Source organism: Lipophrys pholis (genome assembly GCF_963383615.2).
Source record: "Lipophrys pholis genome assembly, chromosome: 1".
Lineage (NCBI taxonomy): Eukaryota > Metazoa > Chordata > Actinopteri > Blenniiformes > Blenniidae > Lipophrys > Lipophrys pholis.
This window is the reverse complement of record NC_137635.1, coordinates 2,546,723-2,567,796: the sequence shown is the minus strand read 5'-3', so window position 1 is coordinate 2,567,796 and position 21,074 is coordinate 2,546,723. Positions and strand designations below refer to the sequence as shown.

General features: G+C 42.4%; 1 protein-coding gene across 5 annotated transcripts in view; it reads left to right on the top strand.

The window, feature by feature from the left end:
• The window catches only part of pald1a (phosphatase domain containing paladin 1a), a 52,446-nt gene that overhangs the window by 7,187 nt on the left and 24,185 nt on the right, over nucleotides 1–21,074 (top strand). For all 5 annotated transcript variants that reach the window (XM_080463569.1, XM_080463568.1, XM_080463565.1 and 2 more), the window contains 15 exons: nucleotides 1,880–2,059; nucleotides 2,502–2,666; nucleotides 3,586–3,746; nucleotides 4,305–4,380; nucleotides 5,250–5,407; nucleotides 5,523–5,619; nucleotides 5,738–5,842; nucleotides 6,263–6,358; nucleotides 6,464–6,598; nucleotides 6,982–7,098; nucleotides 7,416–7,589; nucleotides 7,695–7,892; nucleotides 8,218–8,358; nucleotides 8,439–8,510; nucleotides 12,473–12,613. In XM_080463569.1, coding sequence (XP_080319695.1) covers nucleotides 1,880–2,059; nucleotides 2,502–2,666; nucleotides 3,586–3,746; nucleotides 4,305–4,380; nucleotides 5,250–5,407; nucleotides 5,523–5,619; nucleotides 5,738–5,842; nucleotides 6,263–6,358; nucleotides 6,464–6,598; nucleotides 6,982–7,098; nucleotides 7,416–7,589; nucleotides 7,695–7,892; nucleotides 8,218–8,358; nucleotides 8,439–8,510; nucleotides 12,473–12,613 — 2,016 coding nt within the window. The remainder of the gene's footprint in view (nucleotides 1–1,879; nucleotides 2,060–2,501; nucleotides 2,667–3,585; nucleotides 3,747–4,304; nucleotides 4,381–5,249; nucleotides 5,408–5,522; nucleotides 5,620–5,737; nucleotides 5,843–6,262; nucleotides 6,359–6,463; nucleotides 6,599–6,981; nucleotides 7,099–7,415; nucleotides 7,590–7,694; nucleotides 7,893–8,217; nucleotides 8,359–8,438; nucleotides 8,511–12,472; nucleotides 12,614–21,074) is intronic.

The following is a 21,074-nucleotide window of genomic DNA, read 5'->3' as shown; positions in this document are numbered from 1 at the left end:
GTCATGCGCCGTTTTATGATCAGAGGCAGCCATTGAAACAGGAATGTTGTCACCCTCCTCTCGAAGCTTTGATCTGCTGCGTCACCTCTCCTCCGGTGGCCCCGGCAACGTTTTCTGTGTGTCAGACCGCCGCTTCTGTTTACATGTTGGAGATAGGTCAGGAGTTTCACGCATGAGTATTTTCTTAAAAGGGCTGTCTTTGTTTTGACGCTCTCTCCATGTTGGGGAAAAGCTGGTGATGTGGATTTAACAAAGAAATCGTTTTGTCGGACTTCCACGCACTCCTACAGTCACAGCATGTCCTTCTAAAGTCATCACAAAATAAAAAAAAACACCCACCATACAATGTAATGGATGTAAATCTAAAGGAAAAGTAATAATTTTAGTGTTTTACAGTCCAGCAACAACAATTCAAAGTGTTTAGAATCATAACGTTGACTTGCAGAGTAGAACTTGATTTAAATATTCACACTGAATTTATTTAAATAAAAAAAGGAGGGGTGGCAGTGTGCAGTATTTGAGAAGATAAAAAGTGGAGGGTAAAAGTAATGAGCATTTTATTAAAGCACATTTTTCCAACTGAATTTATAGCACCTACAACACAGACACATTAAGTGATTCACTGACATTTTGTGTGACGACATATGAAATTAAAACGTGTTATTGCCAAATTCCAAAGGCTCTTAAGAGTAACTGCTTATAACGTGGAACAAAATCCGGACCAAGGAGGACTACTTGGCTGTAAAAGGTGGAGAGTAATTTGTGATTGAAGCTATGTGGGACGCTGAACAAGCCCGGATGTAAATATTTATTCTTTTTCACATCTTTTGTGATTCATACTTTATGTTGCCTAAACATTAGGAAAAATGTCCCCAAAGTCATTTTACCTGAATGGATGACTTCTGTCAATTATGTAATAAATTTTTTTAGATCGATAAGAGGAAACAATTCTCTCAATGAAACTTTTGTAATCCACCTATTTTAGAGTTTCCACTAATGTTTGTTATTTCTAAAATTAAAAACAACTTTGTGGCGCACAAGCAGCAGCCGACACTTTAAACCGAGCTGCCCTTGAGGACGTCTGTGTTTTTCTTGTATTACTTTTGTGCCGTCAGAGGGATGAAGACGTTTGCTCAGTTTGTTTTGTCTCCCCGCGTGTTGTTTTGAGGTTTCGGTGCTTTAAATTCTGAGGGTCACGGTCGGAAAACGGCTCGGCTGAATTATGTTGAGACAACAGAGTAACTAGACTGTATCAGTGATGTTGTACGTTAACAGAAAAGAAGGTCTTATTGTTTCTGGCGTGCTATCAGGAGACATCGTCCAGTTGTGTTTTTATCAGAGGAACATATGTTTCATACTCTTGTTTGAACACACAGAATCCAGTTTGCATTCGTTTATGCCAACAAGTAGAACAAAATAGGAAACACAAGTCATAAAACTCAGGATTTGGCATCTTTTCATTGGCTACCAGTATGTTTTTAGAACAAATCTGAACACATTACTGATTATTTTTTATTCATTTTTCACTCCCTCAGTTCGTACCTTAGACATAAGGTTTGCATGTTGAAATCCTCGTGCAAACGTCTTTTATCCTTTCAACAAGCCCGACTGAAAACTAAAAGGGACATGAATTTTTTTAAATTAGTTTTTAAGTCAGGGCCCAAGACTGTGGAATAATCTGGCCACAGTATTTAGGTCAACCAAGTCACGGATGAGTCTCTTCTTAAGTCATTGCTGATTTTTTATTTTTTTTTGCACCATTTCAGATTTATTGAACTGCCTGAATGTTGACGCACGTTTGCTGAGAGAAAAGTTAAACTGTCAGTGAATGTCTTAAGTGGATTAATGTTGTGTAATGACCCGATGCTTTTCTCTGCAGGGCGAGTACTTCATGGTCCAGGATGTGTACGACAAGGCAGATGTCCTAAACACCACGGCCGGCTACGGGGCTCCCAACTTCCGCCAAGTGAAGGGAAGCTACCCCCTGTATGGGATGGGCCAGCCCAGCCTGAACGGCTTCAAACGGGTCCTGCAGAGGCTCCAGGCTCAAGGACACGAGGTCAATGTTACTTCCTTTTCTCCACATCGAGTTTCAGTGGTGGATTATATTTTCCTGGTGCCCGTGTAACCCTGCCCGGGTTTATTTCTTTCTTTTTCTCCCCTCCCTTCTCTATGTTGTCCGTAAATATTTGAGGAGTCAAGTGCTCAGTGGAGGCTGTGGCTGAATTGTAGAAGTGAGCAAACAGAAAGTTGTGGTCATGGGTACCAGTGGAAAATGACTCTCTCTGCTTACAGCAGCGAGAAACTGACCGTAATTGGAGTGAAATAGACAAAATTATACATCAGGCCTCTCTGAGCTCATTACTCGTGTGCTGCATGCTATATGACTTTAGATATTATTTCCAGTTGCTCTTGGAAGTGGCAGAGCTGGCGAAGGCCGGGACAATTTGCTTGGGAAATCTCATATTTGAGACCTATCGTACTGTGTTCCTGCCAAACAGGAGATCATATTCTTCTGTGTGAGAGAGGAGCCGGTGGTTTTCCTCCACAAGGATGACGACTTTCTGCCGTACACCCCAAGGAGGAAGGAAAACCTGCACGAAAACCTCCACAGCCTCGAGAAGGAAGAGATGGTGGAGAGCCGGGAACTCATCATCAGGAAGGAGGTGACAAACACAGTTACTCAGCATTTAAAATCAGAGGTGGAAGTTAACATATTCCACATTTTTTTAATACATTAAGTGTTTAATCACAAGTTAGTACAATATACACCATGCAATCTACTTTCTAAGTTTTTTATTTTAGAATATGACATTGCTATTGATGAAAAGTACCTTCTATTATGAGTAGGTGCTTTTACTATTTTCTCAATAACAGTACCTTTGCTTGTAATTGGGTATATTATAAGCCAGTCAAGTTTGGCCCACAGAATGTAAAGAAAAGTAAATAAAAGCAACTCCCATTTCCAGTTTGTTCACAGCGACTTTCTGTATTTTAGTAAGAACACAACAGAGGACAATGTCCGTCCTAAAACAATAATCAGGGATTTAACGCTCGCTTGAAAGCTGAGTTGGTGAAATCATGCAGAAGGTTTGAATTCCGGGTTTAAAATTCAGCTCCTGGTGTTTTGCAGCGTTCTGCATGACAAGATCACGAGTAACATGCTGGATGTGATTCACAAACTGAGCCAGTCAGACATCAGGTGCACACAATACTGCAGGGAGAAGAGAAGCTGGCCACAGCGGCTGGACGTTGTTGTTAACAAAGTTGTTTCACGGCTTGTTAAGAAGCCTTGTAAAATCCTGCATGGTAGAGGTTTGCATGGCGGTGAGAATGAGGCGCTTGGATGTAGATTCTAGGACCATAATCTTTACTTGCATCTTTGAGTGTATGTGCGTGCGTATCCCTGTCCCATTGCCTATATTTAAGTGTATACAGCAGCTGTTTGACCTCATTTTGATTTTGGGAACCAAAATGTATGTGTTGTCTCTTTCCTCCACTGGCTACATGTCACAATGTAGAGTTCTCATTTTAGTACAATAAAGACTGCAGCTCAAAACCGGTTTTCTTTTTCTATCTTTGTAGCTTCACGACTTTGCCAAGCTCAATGAAAACGTCTTCTACGTCTACAACGACATTGAGTTCTTCAAAGATGAACCGCAGAAGATCTCCATCGTGTGCGAGGAGGACATCCACGTAACCGAGGAGGTCTACAAGAGGCCCATGTTCACCATGCCAGCCTACAGGTTCTTTCCGTTGTTCTTCATTAACCCTCGGCTCATGCGAGTTCAGACGGCGCTGCTTGCGGCTGCTTGCGGCTGCTTACTGCAGATTATGCAGGGCGGTTAAAAATAGTGGCGCTTGTTTGTGCATGGGATGGTTGCCTTGCCTTGCTTTTTTTTTTTTTTTTTTTTTTTTGCAAGAAACGGGGGCGTAAAAATGAAAGATGGCTGCATCCTGTTTGCGATCAGATCAGTAAAGTCGGCTTCACTGAGATGTTCTCGTGTGGCTCAGAAAAGAGAAGGCATTCCTCCCAAGTCCTATATTTTGCATTCGATTGAAAGCCGCAGGATAGTTTTCAAACGGGACACGGTTGGTTATTGAAGTGAGCCCATGATTTCGATCGCTCCGTCATCCCTTGTGGATTGTTTGAGGAGGCATATCTGATGTGATTAGTAAACACAACATGAGGTATCTCAGCCGTCGGGACTCGAAATCAGACGTGTGCTGTGACCTACATAAGAATCGTATTGACACAACATAAATGCAGGTTCATCTCCAGGTAACGATCTGTTGTTTTGCAGGTACTACAGATTACCGCTACCGATGGAGGGGGCGCCATTGGAAGAGGACTTTGACGCCTTTGTTAACATACTCAGGGTGAGTTTGGAGGAAAATTTCCCATCCACTTATTAAGCTTTCCTTTTGTCTTGGTCTTCTAGGGTGTTGTATTGATGTGCGACTAGTAGCCGAAATATCACAGAGCATCTGGATTTTCTCGTTCAAGTAGCGAGAAGGTCACACAAACCATATTTTTTCACATCGATCACTCAACCATGTGACAGTTGGAAAAAAAAAAAAAAAAAAAAAAGTAATCTGTTCTCACTTTATGTCCGCTCTTTGGTCATCTGCCGGTCTGGTTTCCGTCCTGCCCTTCACTCACACAGGATGTTCTTTTCGTCTTGTTTTGTCCTTTTTTGGACTGCTGTGCAGCAGCCAGTCCAGTTCCCTGTGGTTGGAAAGTGACTCCTTTTCTATTTTTTTTTTTTTTTTTTCCCCCTTCAAAGTGTTTGGATCAGAGCTTTACTGCCACACTCGCTTTTCACTCTGTCCTTTTTGTAAAACTCACTCTTTGCAAAATCGCAGAGACACCCAATAGTTTGAATGTTTTGGGTTAAAATGGCAACATTTTGCTGAAGTTCGTAGAATATTTCCACCTAAAGGGTTTATTAGCACAGTTCTTCCCTCATTTTATTTGCATCTCGCCAAAACTGAGCTCACTCTTTTTGCACATCTGAAGCAGAGAGAGGAAAATGTAGAATAACAGAAACAAATGTGCAGGACTTGTTAGAAGCTACTGAAGGCTTGTTGAGGATCCATCCATCCATCCATCCATCCATCCATCCATCCATCCATCCATGTTCTGATAACATCCTGTCGATCTCACCTCAGTGACCTGTCAGCATCTTATGTTCGTTTGTTTCATCGTCCGATAACATTCATCTCGTCTTACCCGCTCTGGCCCTCAGGAGAGCCCCAGCTTGTCTCTGGGCAGCACCGAGGCGTCCCGGCAGCCGCCCGCTCTGCTCTTCAGCTGCCAAGTGGGCGTGGGACGCACCAACCTAGCGATGATCCTGGGCACTCTGGTCATGAATCGCCTTCGGAGGGATTCACAACCGTCACCGCAGTAAGAAATCAGGGGGGGAAAAAATGTCGCAAATGACATGCATGTGTTCAGAGACCAGGTTTTTGACGTCTATTAAAAAAATAGAAGCGACGTAATTTATTGTTTGATGATGCAGGGTTGAGGAGGCGATCGCTCCCGAGTCTAAACCACTTTTCCAGGTCATCCAGTCTCTGATCAACAAGCTGCCCAATGGACAGCAGATCATGGAGGAGGTAAAACTCATCAACACCCTCTATATATATATATATATATATATATATGTATAGAAATGTTTTACTGAAAATTGATTGATGGATTTTTCATGAGTAAACTTTCTGTTCTTCCCCACAGGTTGACCAGGCCATCACCCTGTGTTCAGAAATGCACAACATCAAAGAAGCAATATATGAGAACAAGCGTAAGCTTGAAGGGATCGGGGAAGATTATCAAATTCAGGTTGGTTGTCTTCTTTTTCTCTGGTTGAAAAAGCCAAATAGATATATATTTTTTTAAACAAATGTTGACGCCGTGTGGCCTAATGTTTATCCTGCTGAATAAAGCTTGACGGAGGGCAGAAGGCTGCACAGCCTCAAGAGCTAAAAGAGCAGCTTGGACCCCGTGAGACTTTAAAATGTCTTCTTTTCTTCTTTATGTATTAGATTATAATATATGTGGTCCTGTTCACACACAATGTGTGTTAAGATTTGTGCCCTGCTGAACCTGGGAAATTAATTTAGTTCCTTGCCGTTTTTAAATTATCTGAATGGCAAGAAATGCAAACTTGAAAGTGACGAAGTTGGTGGCTTTGCTCTTAAATAAAATAGACATGCTACAAAGCTGCAACGGTGATAACGACGCTTCTCTTTTGTGTTTTAGGGAAGCAGTACCAAAGACTACTTTCTGCACAGAACCATGCAGAGCTTGGAGTGCTACTTTTACTTGATTGTATTTAATGCATACCTTCACGAGCAGGTACAGATATCGTGTGTTTTTTGTTTTTTTTTCCCCCCTCTCATTTTCAGTGTCCTCACTGCTAACACGAAACCAATCAAAGTTTTCCATGTTGTGTTTTCGAAGTATCCTCTGGCCTTCGTGTGCAACTTCAGCCAGTGGATGTGTTGCCACACGTGGCTGTACAGACTTCTCGCCTGCATGGATCAGTCGGAGCTGTCTGCACCGGCCGAGCTGGTCACCAAAGCAGCTCGAATCCTGGTGAGGAAATCAACACATACACAATATTTTCTATTTATTAATTTTTTTTTATGCTGAGAACATGCTCTCTAATTATTTAGTATATCCTGCACTGGGAAGTCAAACCATGTCAGAGCTTATTAACTTGAGAAATACACAAGCTTAACTAATGTGTTCGTGCATGGAATGACTGCAAATATATAGTATATAGACATGCAGCCATAAAATATTCATGTAATTCAATACATCGTTGTCACTCATGCTCCCCTACAATGCGCTGGTATGACTCCCACTCACACGATGTAGCTCCCTGACTGATTTTTCCATCAGTGTCTGTAATCAAGTGTGACTCAAAATGCACTCCTCATTATGCGAGTAAAGTGTGGCTGCGTATGTTTGCACAGGTTGCTGACGAGTACTTGGCTCCCGACGTGCTCAGCACAGTAAAGGAGATGAAGGTGGCCAACTTCAGACGAGTGCCCAAGATGCCGGTTTATGGAGTGGCTCAGCCGACATCAGAGGTGCAGCATGAGCACGTCTTGCTTTCTTCAAATAACGCGGATGCTCTCGATGTGTTAGTCAGTGGAACACGACTAAATCATCTTCATGGAGAAACTGATACTAATAAAGAGATTAAAGCCATTTATTGTGTGCATGTGAAGAGAGTAAAAGCTGCTGTCGTGCCAAGTGGAAGTGATAAGAATATTCACGAGTACAAGTAGATTCAGGAGTGACTCATGGTTATTTTGTGGGGATTCACACACCCACCTCAGAATGCTCAGGCTGGATTTCCAGCTCCTTGCTCTAATGGTGTGTGTGTGTGTGTGTGTGTGTGCAGGCAACCGGGGCAGTTTTGGCCCATTTGACGGATGAGAAGAGGAAGCACAGCCACGTGCTGTGGGTCAACTTGCAGGAGGAGTTAGTTGTAGAAGGAAATGGACAGATTTTCACTCTGAGGGAGCCCTCATCTCTGGACCAGCACATCCCAGTTCTATCCTCTGGTGTCTTAGAGGTAAAAGGAGCTTTTATTCTTTCTGATGCTTTCTTTTTTTCCCCCCAGCAGTTACAGTAAACACTGACTACACCCCCCCCCCCCCCCCCCCCCCCCGACCTTTAGAAACTCGAGACGTCCCTGAAGGAGGAACTTCTCCGGGCTCAGAAGTGGCTGGAGGTGGTGCTGGAGCAGGAGAAACAAATGAAGATGTTTAAAAGCTGCCAGACGGTGCAGGAGATTTTCAACCTGCATAAAAGCTCCCACCAAGGGCTGGTGTACAAACGCGTCCCTCTCCCAGACTGCAGCGCACCCAGGGAGGAGGTAATGAAGTGAAGGGCTGTGTAAACACATGTGTAAACACATGCAGATCAACATGTAAACACGGATCCTCCTGTGGCTGTTTTGAATCAGGAGAGTCAAGAATGACTGAGACTCGTACTCCATCTAGTGGTAGTTGACGATACTGTCAAACAATTACTCAGCATGCACTCAGTAGGAAATTTAAATATGATTTCTGTTCATGAATTTACTTTGATGACGGTAATAATACTGCAAATATATTATAAAAATGTCAGCAAACCGGTTTTGTTGTCATGTTGTCTCGGCAAATTCTCACATAATCTCTGTTTATGTTGTTGTTCTGAAGGACTTTGATAAGCTTCTGGAGGCCATGAAGAGTGTCTTAGCTGAGGATTCCCACTCAGCCTTTGTTTTCAACTGCTCCAATGGCAAAGGCAGGACGACCACCGCCATGGTCGTCTCCGTTCTGACTCTCTGGCACTTTAATGTAAGAAAGTTCTCTGCACATCCAATAAGGCCTGTAAGTTGTACGTTATGTCACTTTAACTTGACATTTCTACTTTGAAGGGTTTACCAGAGTTTGCCGATGACGAGATAGTGAGTGTTCCTGATGCCAAGTACACAAAGGGAGAATTTGAGGTATGTACATTTTTAAAACTTCAATTCCCAAAACATTTAATCATGTCTAAAAGTGACTAGAAGATCTAAGACATGCTATTCTCATGTCATCTCTTAAAGCCTTGTTATCACCGATGTCCAGCACCTGTAGCTTTCTTCTCATCCCCTCACTACGGTCACTTAGGCATCGTTCACACGGCAGGATAATGCAACCCAATTCAGATTTTTTTACTCACAAGTGACTCATATCCGACCTGTTTTGTGTGAAAGTGCCAATTTTGATTTTTTTTTCACATCAGACCCAGGCCTTGTTGATACGTGGTACCAATTCTGATATTTTTCTACATGCAACTTCTTCGTCATTGACATGAGACTGACGTCAGGGATAAGTGCCACAGGAAGCGGCTCCGCCATGTTAAAAGCTGTTAAAAGCCATGCGTGAATGGCGTGCTCGGCGTGACTTCACGTCGTCTTCTGTGCCCTGGGACCCGCAAACATCCGGTCCAAACACGTTCACATGGCGGGTCGCATTTTTAAATGATCATGTAAAAAAATCGGATCCCAGCCAAATTGAGCATCAAGACCTGCGGTGTGAACGGAGCCTTAGTCACTGATCAGTAATCCCACCTGACGACACCTTGAATCACTTCCAATCTGTTGTTTCGCTCATGCAGGAGCTGAATTTAAGAGCCCAATATAAGACGGCCGCACTTTTTCAGATGCGATTCAAGAAAACAAATGATCCCATCTTATATTTGGGTAAACACAGCTATCGTTAACCTCATAAAACTTTATTAAAGAAGCTTCTATCACACTGTGTTCAGATCTGTGTGACAGCGGCGGTATTGTGGTCCCACGGCTTTTAAATTTATTCTGTTTGCAATAAAAAGAGGACAGCCTGTACTTCAATACTCAAACACTCTCAAGCTCTCTGCTGATGAAGCGGAGATTTCTGGAGTAGCACTTGTGTGTGTTTGTGCAACCGCTGCTGGAAAATAAAACGCCTTAACCTCTGGTGCACTAGTTTTTGTTGTTAAAGCAGATATTAAAGGAAGTTGAGTCAATTAATATGTTTTTATGGTTGTGGCTGGTACATCTGTTCTCAAGCGCATTGTTGACATCTAGTGCGACTCAGATTTACTTGAAACGTCTTAAGTAAATAACATCACCAGCTCCTCCAGACAGACAATGAACGCTGTTGTTCTTATATTAAAGGGGAGGTGCTCGGCCCTTTTCAGTATTCCTTAACGCTCAGTTTGCATTTGTGATTAAATGCAGTGTGCACACACAGCCAGAAGCCAGAGCCTTTCTCCTCTGCTCTGAATGGGGCAGTGAATTCGGGCTTTCGGGTGTTTTTTCTTGATCGGAGCCGTGACAATGAATCAGTGATTGGAACCTGCTGGCTCCCTCCTCAGCACAGTAAACATGAACACACTGAAAGAGGCTGCACTCGGCGGGCAGCACAATGCCGCATGCCAGTCGCAGCGGAGCGGCCTCTGGAGTTCCTGGGATACATGGAGCGGTCACCGCAGAAACGTCCTGCTTTCAATTCAGCCTCTGAAGGATGTGTGATGTTGCTATCGCTGCTGTGTTTTCTGCCTAAAATAGTGTTGCTATAGCTGTGAGGTCCAAAGCACCACTTGTGGAGGATTGTGTGGTAGATGATACTCCCCCAGTGTGATATAGAAAGTCCTGGTATGACACAGTGTTGTGTGATCTGGTTATCACTGTGCAGACATAAAAGGGATTGTTGTGAAAAATAGACTTAAAGCTGACATTTTCTCAAAAATGGATCCATTGCCCATAAATACAGCATGTAAAGGTTTGTTTTAGTGAAAACTCCATGGTGAAAATGTTCAAATGCATTTACTTTGCAAATATTTCTTTGAGAAATAACAGATTTTATAATCTGAAAATGTTTCTCAGTCTTCAGACTAATGTGTGGACTTCTGCACGCATGCTTCAGCAAAATCCCCTCCGTGGAAACGCTTCAATGGTGATACTAATTTACTGACAATAGAATTGATGCCTTTCACTGCTGCATTACTTATAACTCAGATAAAGGTATTGCTGCCATCTGCTGTTAGTTTTGGGTCTCAGTCTGCTTTAGGACCTATAGTGTAATACTGGTCCACCCCCAGTGGACAAATCAGGAACTGCAGTGACTTTAATTGCAAAAAGGACAGTTGATCGTCTTTTTTTGTTCTTTTTTGCACATTGCCAAGTGATTAAACTCTCTTGTTAGCCGGTTTCGCTCCACAGCTTGTTTGACCACTCTTGTATAGAGAGTTGCCAGCGATCAGCACAGACCAAAGTGTTTTACAGGCGGTGTTAAGTTGCGGTACATTACAGTTACCTAAAAGCAAAAGCACCACAAGTTATAAACAGATTCTTGTATTTTGCTGCCTGAGCACTAAGTGCTCAGGCAGTTGTTGTTGTAGTTGTCTACCTATTAAGGTAGTTGTTCAAAAAGTTCAAAAATCATTTTACATATTTATTTCAATTTGTTTATTATTACTATAGATTTTATTCACACCATATCAAGTCTAGTGATTTGGTTTAGGAAACCACCTGCTACCAGTATTAACACCAGGACATTGAGGTTCTGTCATTTTATATGGTAATGAACCAAAAAATGTTGTGTTTTTTTGTTTTGCAGCCATTTTTGGATTTTACAAGCAACAGAAAGACCTCGCAATATACTCCAGCATGACACCATCTTGTAGTTTTATGAAGCTAAAGATAATAATGACTGAATAGTGATCTGAATTCCTCCCCCGCATCCAAACATGCATCCACGTGGATGGTAATCATTTGTTGTGTAACGCCGTAAGCGTGAATGAACAAGTAGATGATAAAACATGATGACATATGTCTGCTGCTCAAAGTAGGAAAAATGACTTTGATAAGAGCTTAATAATAATTTTTTACCTTATCAAGATGTAACCTCATGAATTTTAGGTGAGAAAATGTAGGAAATCAACCAACTGTCTTTAATGTTTTAATGATATATCAATATTGATCATCTGAAGCACTACTAGACCGTAAGAGAATTTGAACAAAAACTAATGAACTGGAAGCATGAATAACTTCACCACAACTTCTAGGTAATTAACTTTTCGGACTAAACACGAGTCTAAATCAGATTTTTTATTTTTTTTTGCTTTTCGTGAATGCGGAGGTAGATTGCACTTGAAACAAGATAAAGCAGAGCTTCACAATACACTCCCAAAGAAAAGGAGGTTAGATGTAAGCGGGCACAGTTTGGGTTATTTCCCAAGGACAGACGCGCATTAAATCAGGAACTAGGATTGCACCCGCGGGGCTGTTCTGCTCTCCGATCCGGCCGTTTGGCTCTGCCCTCCGGCTCCTTCATGGTGTTATCATTAGTGGCTGAAGTGAACCAGCTGTGTTGAGGCCACCGACCGGGTTTAGTGAACTGGCTCGCAGCTCGCTGCCCCAAAGTGTTGTGGTTTTTACATCATGCACACATGCTGATGGAACGTGTCCCCATTTTCACTAGGTCAACGCTGTAAGTGAACATGCTGACACACATTTGCATATTGGAATTAGGCCAGGACTGACAGGAGGCTTTCTTTACAGCTCAGCTGTGTGTTGGCCGAAGGTGACACTGCTTTTTGAATCGGCTTTTTACACAATCACACAAACATTCACACACCAATGGTCTTCCGTCACACAAAGTGCCTTGATGTCTTCTTATGGACACTTTCAAGTGTGTACAGGACGAGATGGGGATTGAACCCGCATGTTGAATGACACATTAAAAGACCAACTACTGGCCTGTGTTTGCCATTGCAGTGCAGCTACAGGTGGGAAACTTATAGGTTGAGTATATTACTCTGACTACAGTATTCTGATTCTTCATTAAAGAAATAATCTTTGATGCTAAGGAGTCATACAGGTCCTGAAACTTTTTACCTGGAAAGTATGGATGACGAGGATTTGTCGTTTCTGCCCTGCAGGTGGTGATGCAGCTGGTGCGCCTGCTGCCGGATGGCCACCGGATGAAGAGAGAGGTGGACATGGCCCTGGACTCCGTCAGCGAGACCATGACGCCCATGCACTACCATCTGCGAGAGATCATCATCTGCACATACAGACAGGTACCTCACGTTTCCCTGCTGAATGTACAAACGCCCAATTCGCCTGAAGCGTATCGTCCATCAATTCATCTTCGCCGAGAGAAATCTGATGCATGTTCTTGGATTCTGGAAGGAAATCGGAGTTAGAATTCAAACCGGCGGTAGTTTTGCTGTGAGCTGAGAATCCTTGGAGTATAAACATAAAGAAAGTGGCGTATCGGGTTAAGTCTAGATCATGAGTGTGTTGGACTCAGTTTTAAATCATGGTTGCTGCAGGAATAAGTTAAAACCAACTGTAAAGATAAATATTCTCAACTGCATTTACCTTCTGATGACTAATTAGGTTTTATTTAAGAGATAGACTTTTCTGCAAATATTCGTCATGAAATCTTCACACGCTCAACAGTTGGTGTATTTTCACTTGAAGCCCTATAGATGGCATCAAGAGCTAGATTTACAGCCACAGTTTGACTGGAGTGATGAATGAATGCACTGGTCTGGAGGCAGGGGCTGAGGAAAATACTTTTGATCCAATTTCAGCAATATTGATAATAAGTGTTAATTAAAGTGGACGTAAAAAAGGAAGATAACAAATGAAGCTTTGGGGATTTCAAGGATCTGATTCAATCAGGTTGTTTTTATTTTATACTTTAGAAGGACAAAGATCTCTTAAGTAGAAATTTGTTTGGAGTTGATGTTGTGGTTTTCTGGGAAATATGGACATTGTGTTTTATTTCAGTCGCTCCAAACCGGGAGTGGAGGGGTTCCAAGGTCTCTGCTGATGCTGTGGCCTCTGCAAGAGCACAGCTCTGTTTTAGCCATTTGTAATGCAGACTAATCATGGTGCCTCTGTGCACCGTCAGCCGTTCTCAGCACGCTGGAGGCACCCGGTCCTGTCTCCGCTGTATCAATGGGACTCATTGTCCCGTGAACGCCGTCTTTTACTTATATTCTCCTTCCGCCTGTCACTTTCTGACATCGGATTTGCAGGAAAAAAAAAAAAAGCTGCCTATCAGGCCACTTTCTAACCACTGGGGTAATTTGTATGATGATTACAAAAAGAAAGGAGGTTAACAAGTGACATTTCATTTAAAAACAAGTCCTGAAGGTAAAAATGCATTATTCCAATGGGACGTTTTGGAGATAGTTGGTCATTCAGCCATCTTTTTTTAAAAACTGCTGGTCCAGCCATGAAGCATTGTTTTAGGGGGTCTAATACTTTACTGTTCTGCTGGTGTATTGTACAGTTATGACCATGCTATCAGTGTGAATCACCGTCTTTTGTTGTATTTCCGTTGTGCTCAACAACGTGCTTTGAAACAGCCATGATGTCGACTGTTTGCTAGACCTCAAGGATACGTCCCTTTTTTTTCTTTATTTTCTATTATTCATTGACAAAAGAGATAACAAAACAATTTCAATACCAACGAATACAAAGGTTTCCATACTTATGAATGAAAGGGAGCAGAAAGAAGAATGATCTGCCCCTTTCTATCTGACAATCGATTAGCAATAAGAATAAAAACATACAACAAACACAAAAAAGAAATACCTACTGAGAAGACCACCATGTTGGTTATATATATATATATATATATATAAGACAACAGCAATTTCATTATTTCGTCACGGTTTTCTGTTTCTTCCAAGATAACAATAGCAAATTGATGTCATTTCCATAATATGAAATTAACACAAGCCTGAAAATGCTTGATGCCGCTGGTTTAAACCCTTCATAATTTTGCCCAAACTGTTGTGTTTTATGTTTTAGGGTTAGGTGAAACATGTCTTACACAAATTCAGTCCATTCCATACATTTTCTATTGAAATAGGACATTTTTTTTCATTTTTTATTTTCCCCGACTTGACATAAAAGACGTGGATAATGTGTACATTTTCAAGTAACCAAGCCAATCTTGAACTGTTCCTCAACAACACCCCCCCAGAAATATTTCCAATAGTGCCCTGGGAAGGGTTAACTGTTGTTTACATTAACACGTCACAAAAAAAGGGCGGGTTTCCAAAGGCATGCATGCAAATATGTTTTCTTAGATAAGTTTGGCTTACGTGTGAAAAGACTTCAATCATTGCTGCCAGAACTTTCAGCTGTAAACATCCATTACAGCTCACTTTCTGGTTCGGTTTGACCTTTTAAAAACTCAGGCTAATACACTTGACCTTCTAGTTGTCTCCAGATTTCTTCCATCACACAGTGTTATTAAAATAAGCAGAGAAGGCGGCCCAAACAGCAGAAATAGAGGGAGAGCGAGTGAGCTGCCGTGTTGGAGCTCAGGTTGGCACCGTGTTCCCGTTCCCAGTCTTTCCCCTCCTGCCTCAACCAGCAGGCCAGGTGATAAACAGTGCCAGATGTTGCTCGAATGGAGAGGCAGCGGTAGGCTGAAGAGGGGGAGAAAAGGGGAAAATGTCTCTCTCTCTTCTCACAGTCTTCCCCCTCCAAAGGCTCCCGCCTTTCTTTCTGACGGTGGTTGGAAAATGTGTCTTTGATAGAGAAAAAAATATATATATTTACACTGGGACATAAACCGTCCACTGGCTCTCAGAGCTTTGGTAAAGGGGGGAAGGGAGGTGTTTTCTTTTTTTTTAAGTGTTGGGGGGGGGGGGGGGGGGGTGGCTTCTCTCCTTTAAATCCCCGCTGCTAACCAGGCATGACTCTACATTACGGATGCATCCTCCAACATCAAGGCGGAAAGGCAACTTCTTCTCATCCTCGTCCTGTGCTCTGCTCTGGTATCAGCTGGAACGGCCTCATTCTGCATTATAAGGCTTGGTTTGTGGCAGATAAAGGCCTCAGGCCACCCGTGGCCCCTGCAGTGCCCGCTGCATTTATGCAAAAAATATATATATATATACATTTCAGAAATACTTTGCAGGCGACCATAAATCCAATGATGCATGATTCTGAAATGTATTTGCTAGTTGGAACGCCGTTATTAAAAAAAAATAAAATAAAAAAAGAATAAATAAATAAATCGTTCTCATTTGCATTGCCTTGCTTTTCCACTGTGTCTCTTATCACAATGCCTCATTTCAGCAAATAATGATATCTGGCTCCTTCCAGTGCACGGCTGCACTGAGACGACCACCGCTGGCTGACAGACCACCGGGCTTGAGTCGTGTCCGACTCATTATGTTCAGCCAGCGGATAGAGAGCTCACACAGAAAATGGTCCATCTCAAGAGTATTAATGAAAGTAAAGTGGAGACGCTCACTGTGCCTGTCTCGGAAACCCATTTTTCAAACCCTTTTCTTTTGTGTGGCGACAGCTGAAGCAATTTCTCTGTGTCTTCTTTTCAGAAATGTAGCGTGCTTCTCCAACGGAGTGAATCAGTGGTGGATGATGGTTGTGTGTGTGTGTGTGTGATCCAAAGAAAGGCCCTCATGGTTTGTACGGGGCAGTGGAAAAATATTTTCAGAAAGGGGAGAATGCTGCGAGCAGGTTTTCTTGAGGCGAAGGTGGTGGATGTCCTCAGGAGGGCTGAAGGGGGAGCAATCGGGGCTAAATGCTTCAAGATCATAGAGGTTAGGGTTAATCCTCCTAAGAGAGAAGGGCAGTGGAAAGAAAGAGGAACGAAGGAAGGAAGGAAGAAAGAGGGTGAGAGTGTGGAAAGTTGCAGCTCTGATGTGAAATTAAACAAACATTTCTCGCTTGGAACTCGTGTGTCTCGGCTTTTACATTGAATGATATCTATCTGTGGCATCCTTACATAAGTGGGCTAATCATCAGGTAATGTCTGTAACAGCTTGAGGAAATATTGACAGGAAAAGGAGCCGGCCTGAGCCAGGGACAGCTCCTTCTTTTTCTGAAGAAAAACTCTTTTTTTTTTTTTTTTTTTGCAATACAGGGTGAAAGAGAGGAGCTTTCTGCTTCGATTCCCAATTTCCATTCTTCTGTATGCAAATGCAAGTAACTGTATTTGTCGTGGTTGTTGATGATGATCTTTTTTTCTTACTGAATACGAGCAGATGTGTTCATGCTTTGTAGGCACATTGTCTGCAAAAATAAACAGGAAGTTTTGTATATGTGTGCTTTTATATATGTGTATATATATATATGTGTGTGTGGTCGTACTGGCAGAGAATCTGTGGCTACTTTCCAAAGGTGTTAATCAGTTACTTTTCAAACACTAATTTGTTCTGCAGACGTTACAGCAGTAAATTGTTCTCAGTGATTCTTAATGCCAAGTAAATACCCATCATTACGGCGGTGCACATGTTCATGCATAGTTTAAACTTAGAATGTACCTTGTTTGGTGATTTAAAAGTGATTGCTTGAATGCACATACGAAGCACATTCATAATAAAATTCTTAGAAAATAAATACACGAAGAACACCCGTCTGATGGCAAAGATTGATTTTATGTGATCTATTTGCAGGTTTCCCCACTCTGTGGACCAGTCATACATGTATAGCCCTGTGTATATTGTAGAAGACTAGGTATACAATATGTAGGCGATTGTCTGAGCCTTATGCTGCTGCAGCTGCTTTCACTGAATGACACATCAACAACCAAAAAGCACCCTAATCAGTAAAATAACATGGGCCCACTCCAGCGTCATATTGAACACATAGAAATAAACCTTGTTTCACTGAGAATGATTCAAAACCCTCAATTATAATCACTCCCTGTGATTGAAACTTTTGCCAGTTAACTTGAGGCAGTTTAAAGTTAAATTGCTTTGCCGGTGTGAATTGTAGGTCTCTCTTGCACGCTATTACTTTATATTTTCATATTCAGAGGCGAGCTACCGACCTGACGAGATGTCAAAAGCTCCTCAGACTCACAGGACTGTAATCAGAATCAGTGAAATGTGCCTGATTGGTTATTAACTTTTCATTTCAGTCACAACCTGAAAGTATCCACATTGACGTAGTGTATCTATGGTGTGAAATTAAGTGGTGGGGTTCCTGAGCAGTTGGGGGTTAAAAGGGTCATATTATACAGCTATTTAACATTGTTGAATAGTTTATTGCCTAAAATCCAGCTTTTCCTTGATTTTCCTCCATTTGAATATTGGCTCATAGGAGCTGCATTCAGAATCTGCTGTGTCTGTGTGAGCTGGACTGGCTCCGCCCACACATGCCCATCTTGGGAAGAGGGGGAAGTACTTCTTCTCATGGCGCCATGTGCCAAAGCAGAGCTGCCTAATTGTGGGAGGAGTCAAAGGGGGGAGGCCTACCTTCATTGGGATTGGCTAAACCCCCGATGACACTATACAGGGTTTGATTTCTGATTCGCTAGTTGGAGCAACACACTTAAAAAAATGGAACAAGCCAAGGAGAGTTTTCAGGTGTCTTGAATTCAGAAAATAATAAGAGTCTCAAAAAGGGTTTCATTAAATACACTTTTGTGTTACAAGTGCTCATGTTAGTCCTCAAATCTTCTTATTCAAATGCAAAATCTGTATCGTCGTGACAGCCATTAAACTTCCGTCTTCCATAAGAACCTTATCCAACTTGGGTTCAAAGATGCTGAACAATGAGGGAATGAACACCATACAGTGATCGACAGTCCACTGCAGGGAAAACCGAGATAAACACACTCGGATTAACCTCTACGGGCTTCGTAGAGACACTACCTAACCTCAAATGCATATTTCTAGATGCCAAACATGCCAACCTGGACTCAAATAAGAGCTTTTATGCCATGAGAGGGTTAACCGCTATCTCACGATGCCCCGAGACCTCTCTGTCACATGTCATACATTTTAATAACTTACTATAATTGAAACCAGTAAACTATGCATAAACAGACCCATTGGCTTAATATGGGGTGAATGATGATGTGTGTATGTAAATTGGATTTCTTTATATCGTGTCTTTCACATATGAGATATGCAATATCACCGTCTGGTATACTTGATATTAATTACAGTGATTATCCCACCAGGTTCCTGGCTGCCTCACCTGTTGGTTTAATCCTCAATTTAAAGCCACCCCCCCCCCCAACTCCCCCAAGCTGTCTGTTTATTTCAGTTGTCTTTTCACACCAAGCAGGTAGTGTTATGAGAGCAGCGGGAGATGAAGAAGCCACTTTTTTGTCGCGTTTATGTAGACCAGCGTGACTCATGTTTGTTTTCCGCCCAGCTTACAATAACGAGTTTGTCTGAAGCGTCGCTGGTTGCCAATTTGATCGTAACTGGATTAAGTGCGCGTTATACTGTGGCTTCAACAGTCCATCAGGTCATTAGCTTGCTTGTTAGCAGATTTCAGCAACATAGCAACACTGTGTACACAGAAACCTTTAGAAATATAACAATGTGCCTTCCACAAATTTAAATGGCCAAAGCAGTGAGTGCCACTTTTGGCAAATCAGTAACCTCAGTTGTTTTCGAGCTACGACTTCTGTTTGCTTTGTATTGCGTCTGCATGAAGTTGATATGAAAAGTACTAAAAAAAAAAAAAATAACGGTCTTGGATCAGTCCTTGGACTTACAGCTGATTGTGTTCTCTTTCACTTTCCCTTTTGTGATCCTGAAACTTCTGCCAAAACTGGCAGTCGCCAACATGTGTTCATTACCCCCCCCCGCCATGCCGGCATCAAGCTCTCACGCGCTACTACGCTCTCATGCGTGCTGACCGCTTTGAAAATCGTTACGATTCGCCTCCCAGTCTGTCCTCTTTTACCCCGAATAACTGAACTGCCACAGCGTGCCCTTTGACCCAACCCTCCGTCATGCCCCAGACCTCCTCTGAACCGCAGGCCCCAGGCTGACGCTGCAGACCTGGCAGGTTACCCCACAGGTTACACCCTGCGTTTTGCGTTTTGGCTTGTACCCGGTAGCTGCGGCCGTGGTATCTGTCAGACCCTGCAAAGCCCCAAAATCACCTCACCGGGAAACGCTTCACCCTTTCCTCTAAGCTTTCAGCCCGGCTAACTACGGGCACTGGACAAATAGGGAACAGAATCTGAGCGTTGAAGGCCAACCATGTGGGCAATGCAGAAGGCGTGACAGGGGCGAGTTGCTCCAGGAATTGCGCTTTCACAATACCCCGTGCGGCGAAGCCATGTTTCATAGGTGAAGATGGTTGTGCAACAGATGAATCCCGCGTTAACGACGGCCCACCGAGCCAACAACTCAGACCAGCCATGTGAAATGGGTTTTTGTCTTTCCCTCACAAACTGCTCGCAGTTGGCCACAATGTGACCCGTGCTTTTACTCTTCCGAATAGTTTTGTCCAGGAGTTATGTTTGAACGGCAACATATTAGCAATACGAGGAAATATTCAACACATTCAAGCAGCTAGTAAAAAAAAACTAAACAATACAGTGCACGTGTTGCCTTTCCCTCGACTCACTGTAATCCTGGCATATCCAGAGATTATCCTGAACATGGAAAAGAAAATGAATGAAAGTCTGTTGCTACGCCAACGGTCCTGTGATGATGTCAGGATTGGCTCATGCCAGCAACCCGAATCTGTGGAGACAATTTTGCTATTTCAGGATTCATGTGACTAATGAGGCAAAAAATAAAATAAAAAATAGAACATTTTTTTTGTGGTTGTGCCAAAATTACCAAGTTCCTGCCTATTGAATTTTCCCCCTTTTCTTTGGTGGATCAAATAGACCTAGTTGATGCATTGGCAGCATTGTGGTTGGAAAATGGCAATCACAGCTACTGTATATAGGTTGGATTAGGAATGGGATTTTACCGGTGCCAAAGCCAGAATACAGATTGTTGTAGTGATGGATAAAATGTAGCTGTATAACTGTCTCGTGTGTGAAAGCTTGTTGTACATGAGAGTAGCTAAATAATGATATGCTAGTTTGGCAGAGGGAAATTTTCTGCTTTCCAGTCCTGCAGCTTCTGTAGCTGCAATAAATTCTGCTGTAGTCAAGCGGAAGTCGAGCCAACATTTTGTGCTACCACATTTATGAGGTAGCGTGGAACTGTAATGATATGGACATTCAACTGCGGAGGATGAAAATGACATTGCAAGACATTTATCCCATGTGATCCAGTTAGTTCTTTTTCCTGCAGACCAGTACGTCACTGTTAGTTAAAGCTAAACAAACTGCAATGTGACAACATTCTGTCAAGAGCCACGTCGGTTTTCTGCAGCTCGGTGAGCCACAATCGTTCAGTCTTCTGTTTATTATTGACCACTTTCGATAGATACCGACCATCGCAAATAGTGAACACGAAACATTTTTGGAGGTGATCAGATTCCGTCATCTAGAGTCACAATTTTTTTCTAACCGGATAAAATCCCTCCAGAAAACAGTTCGTCAGTATAATGTGGCTGATCAGTGTGAAATCAAACAACCTCACAAAGGATGTATGAAAAGGGGCAACAAAGCTCGAATTTCAATCTCAAACAATCAACAGTAACACAGCAGCAGGGTCTCTGTGAGGTTCAGAATTGTTGGTGATTCAGTTACATATAGTAATTGTGATCATCCATATGAAGGGGAGAGACTAAGGCTACATTTATATTCTAAGCAAAAGTTGTCCAAATTCA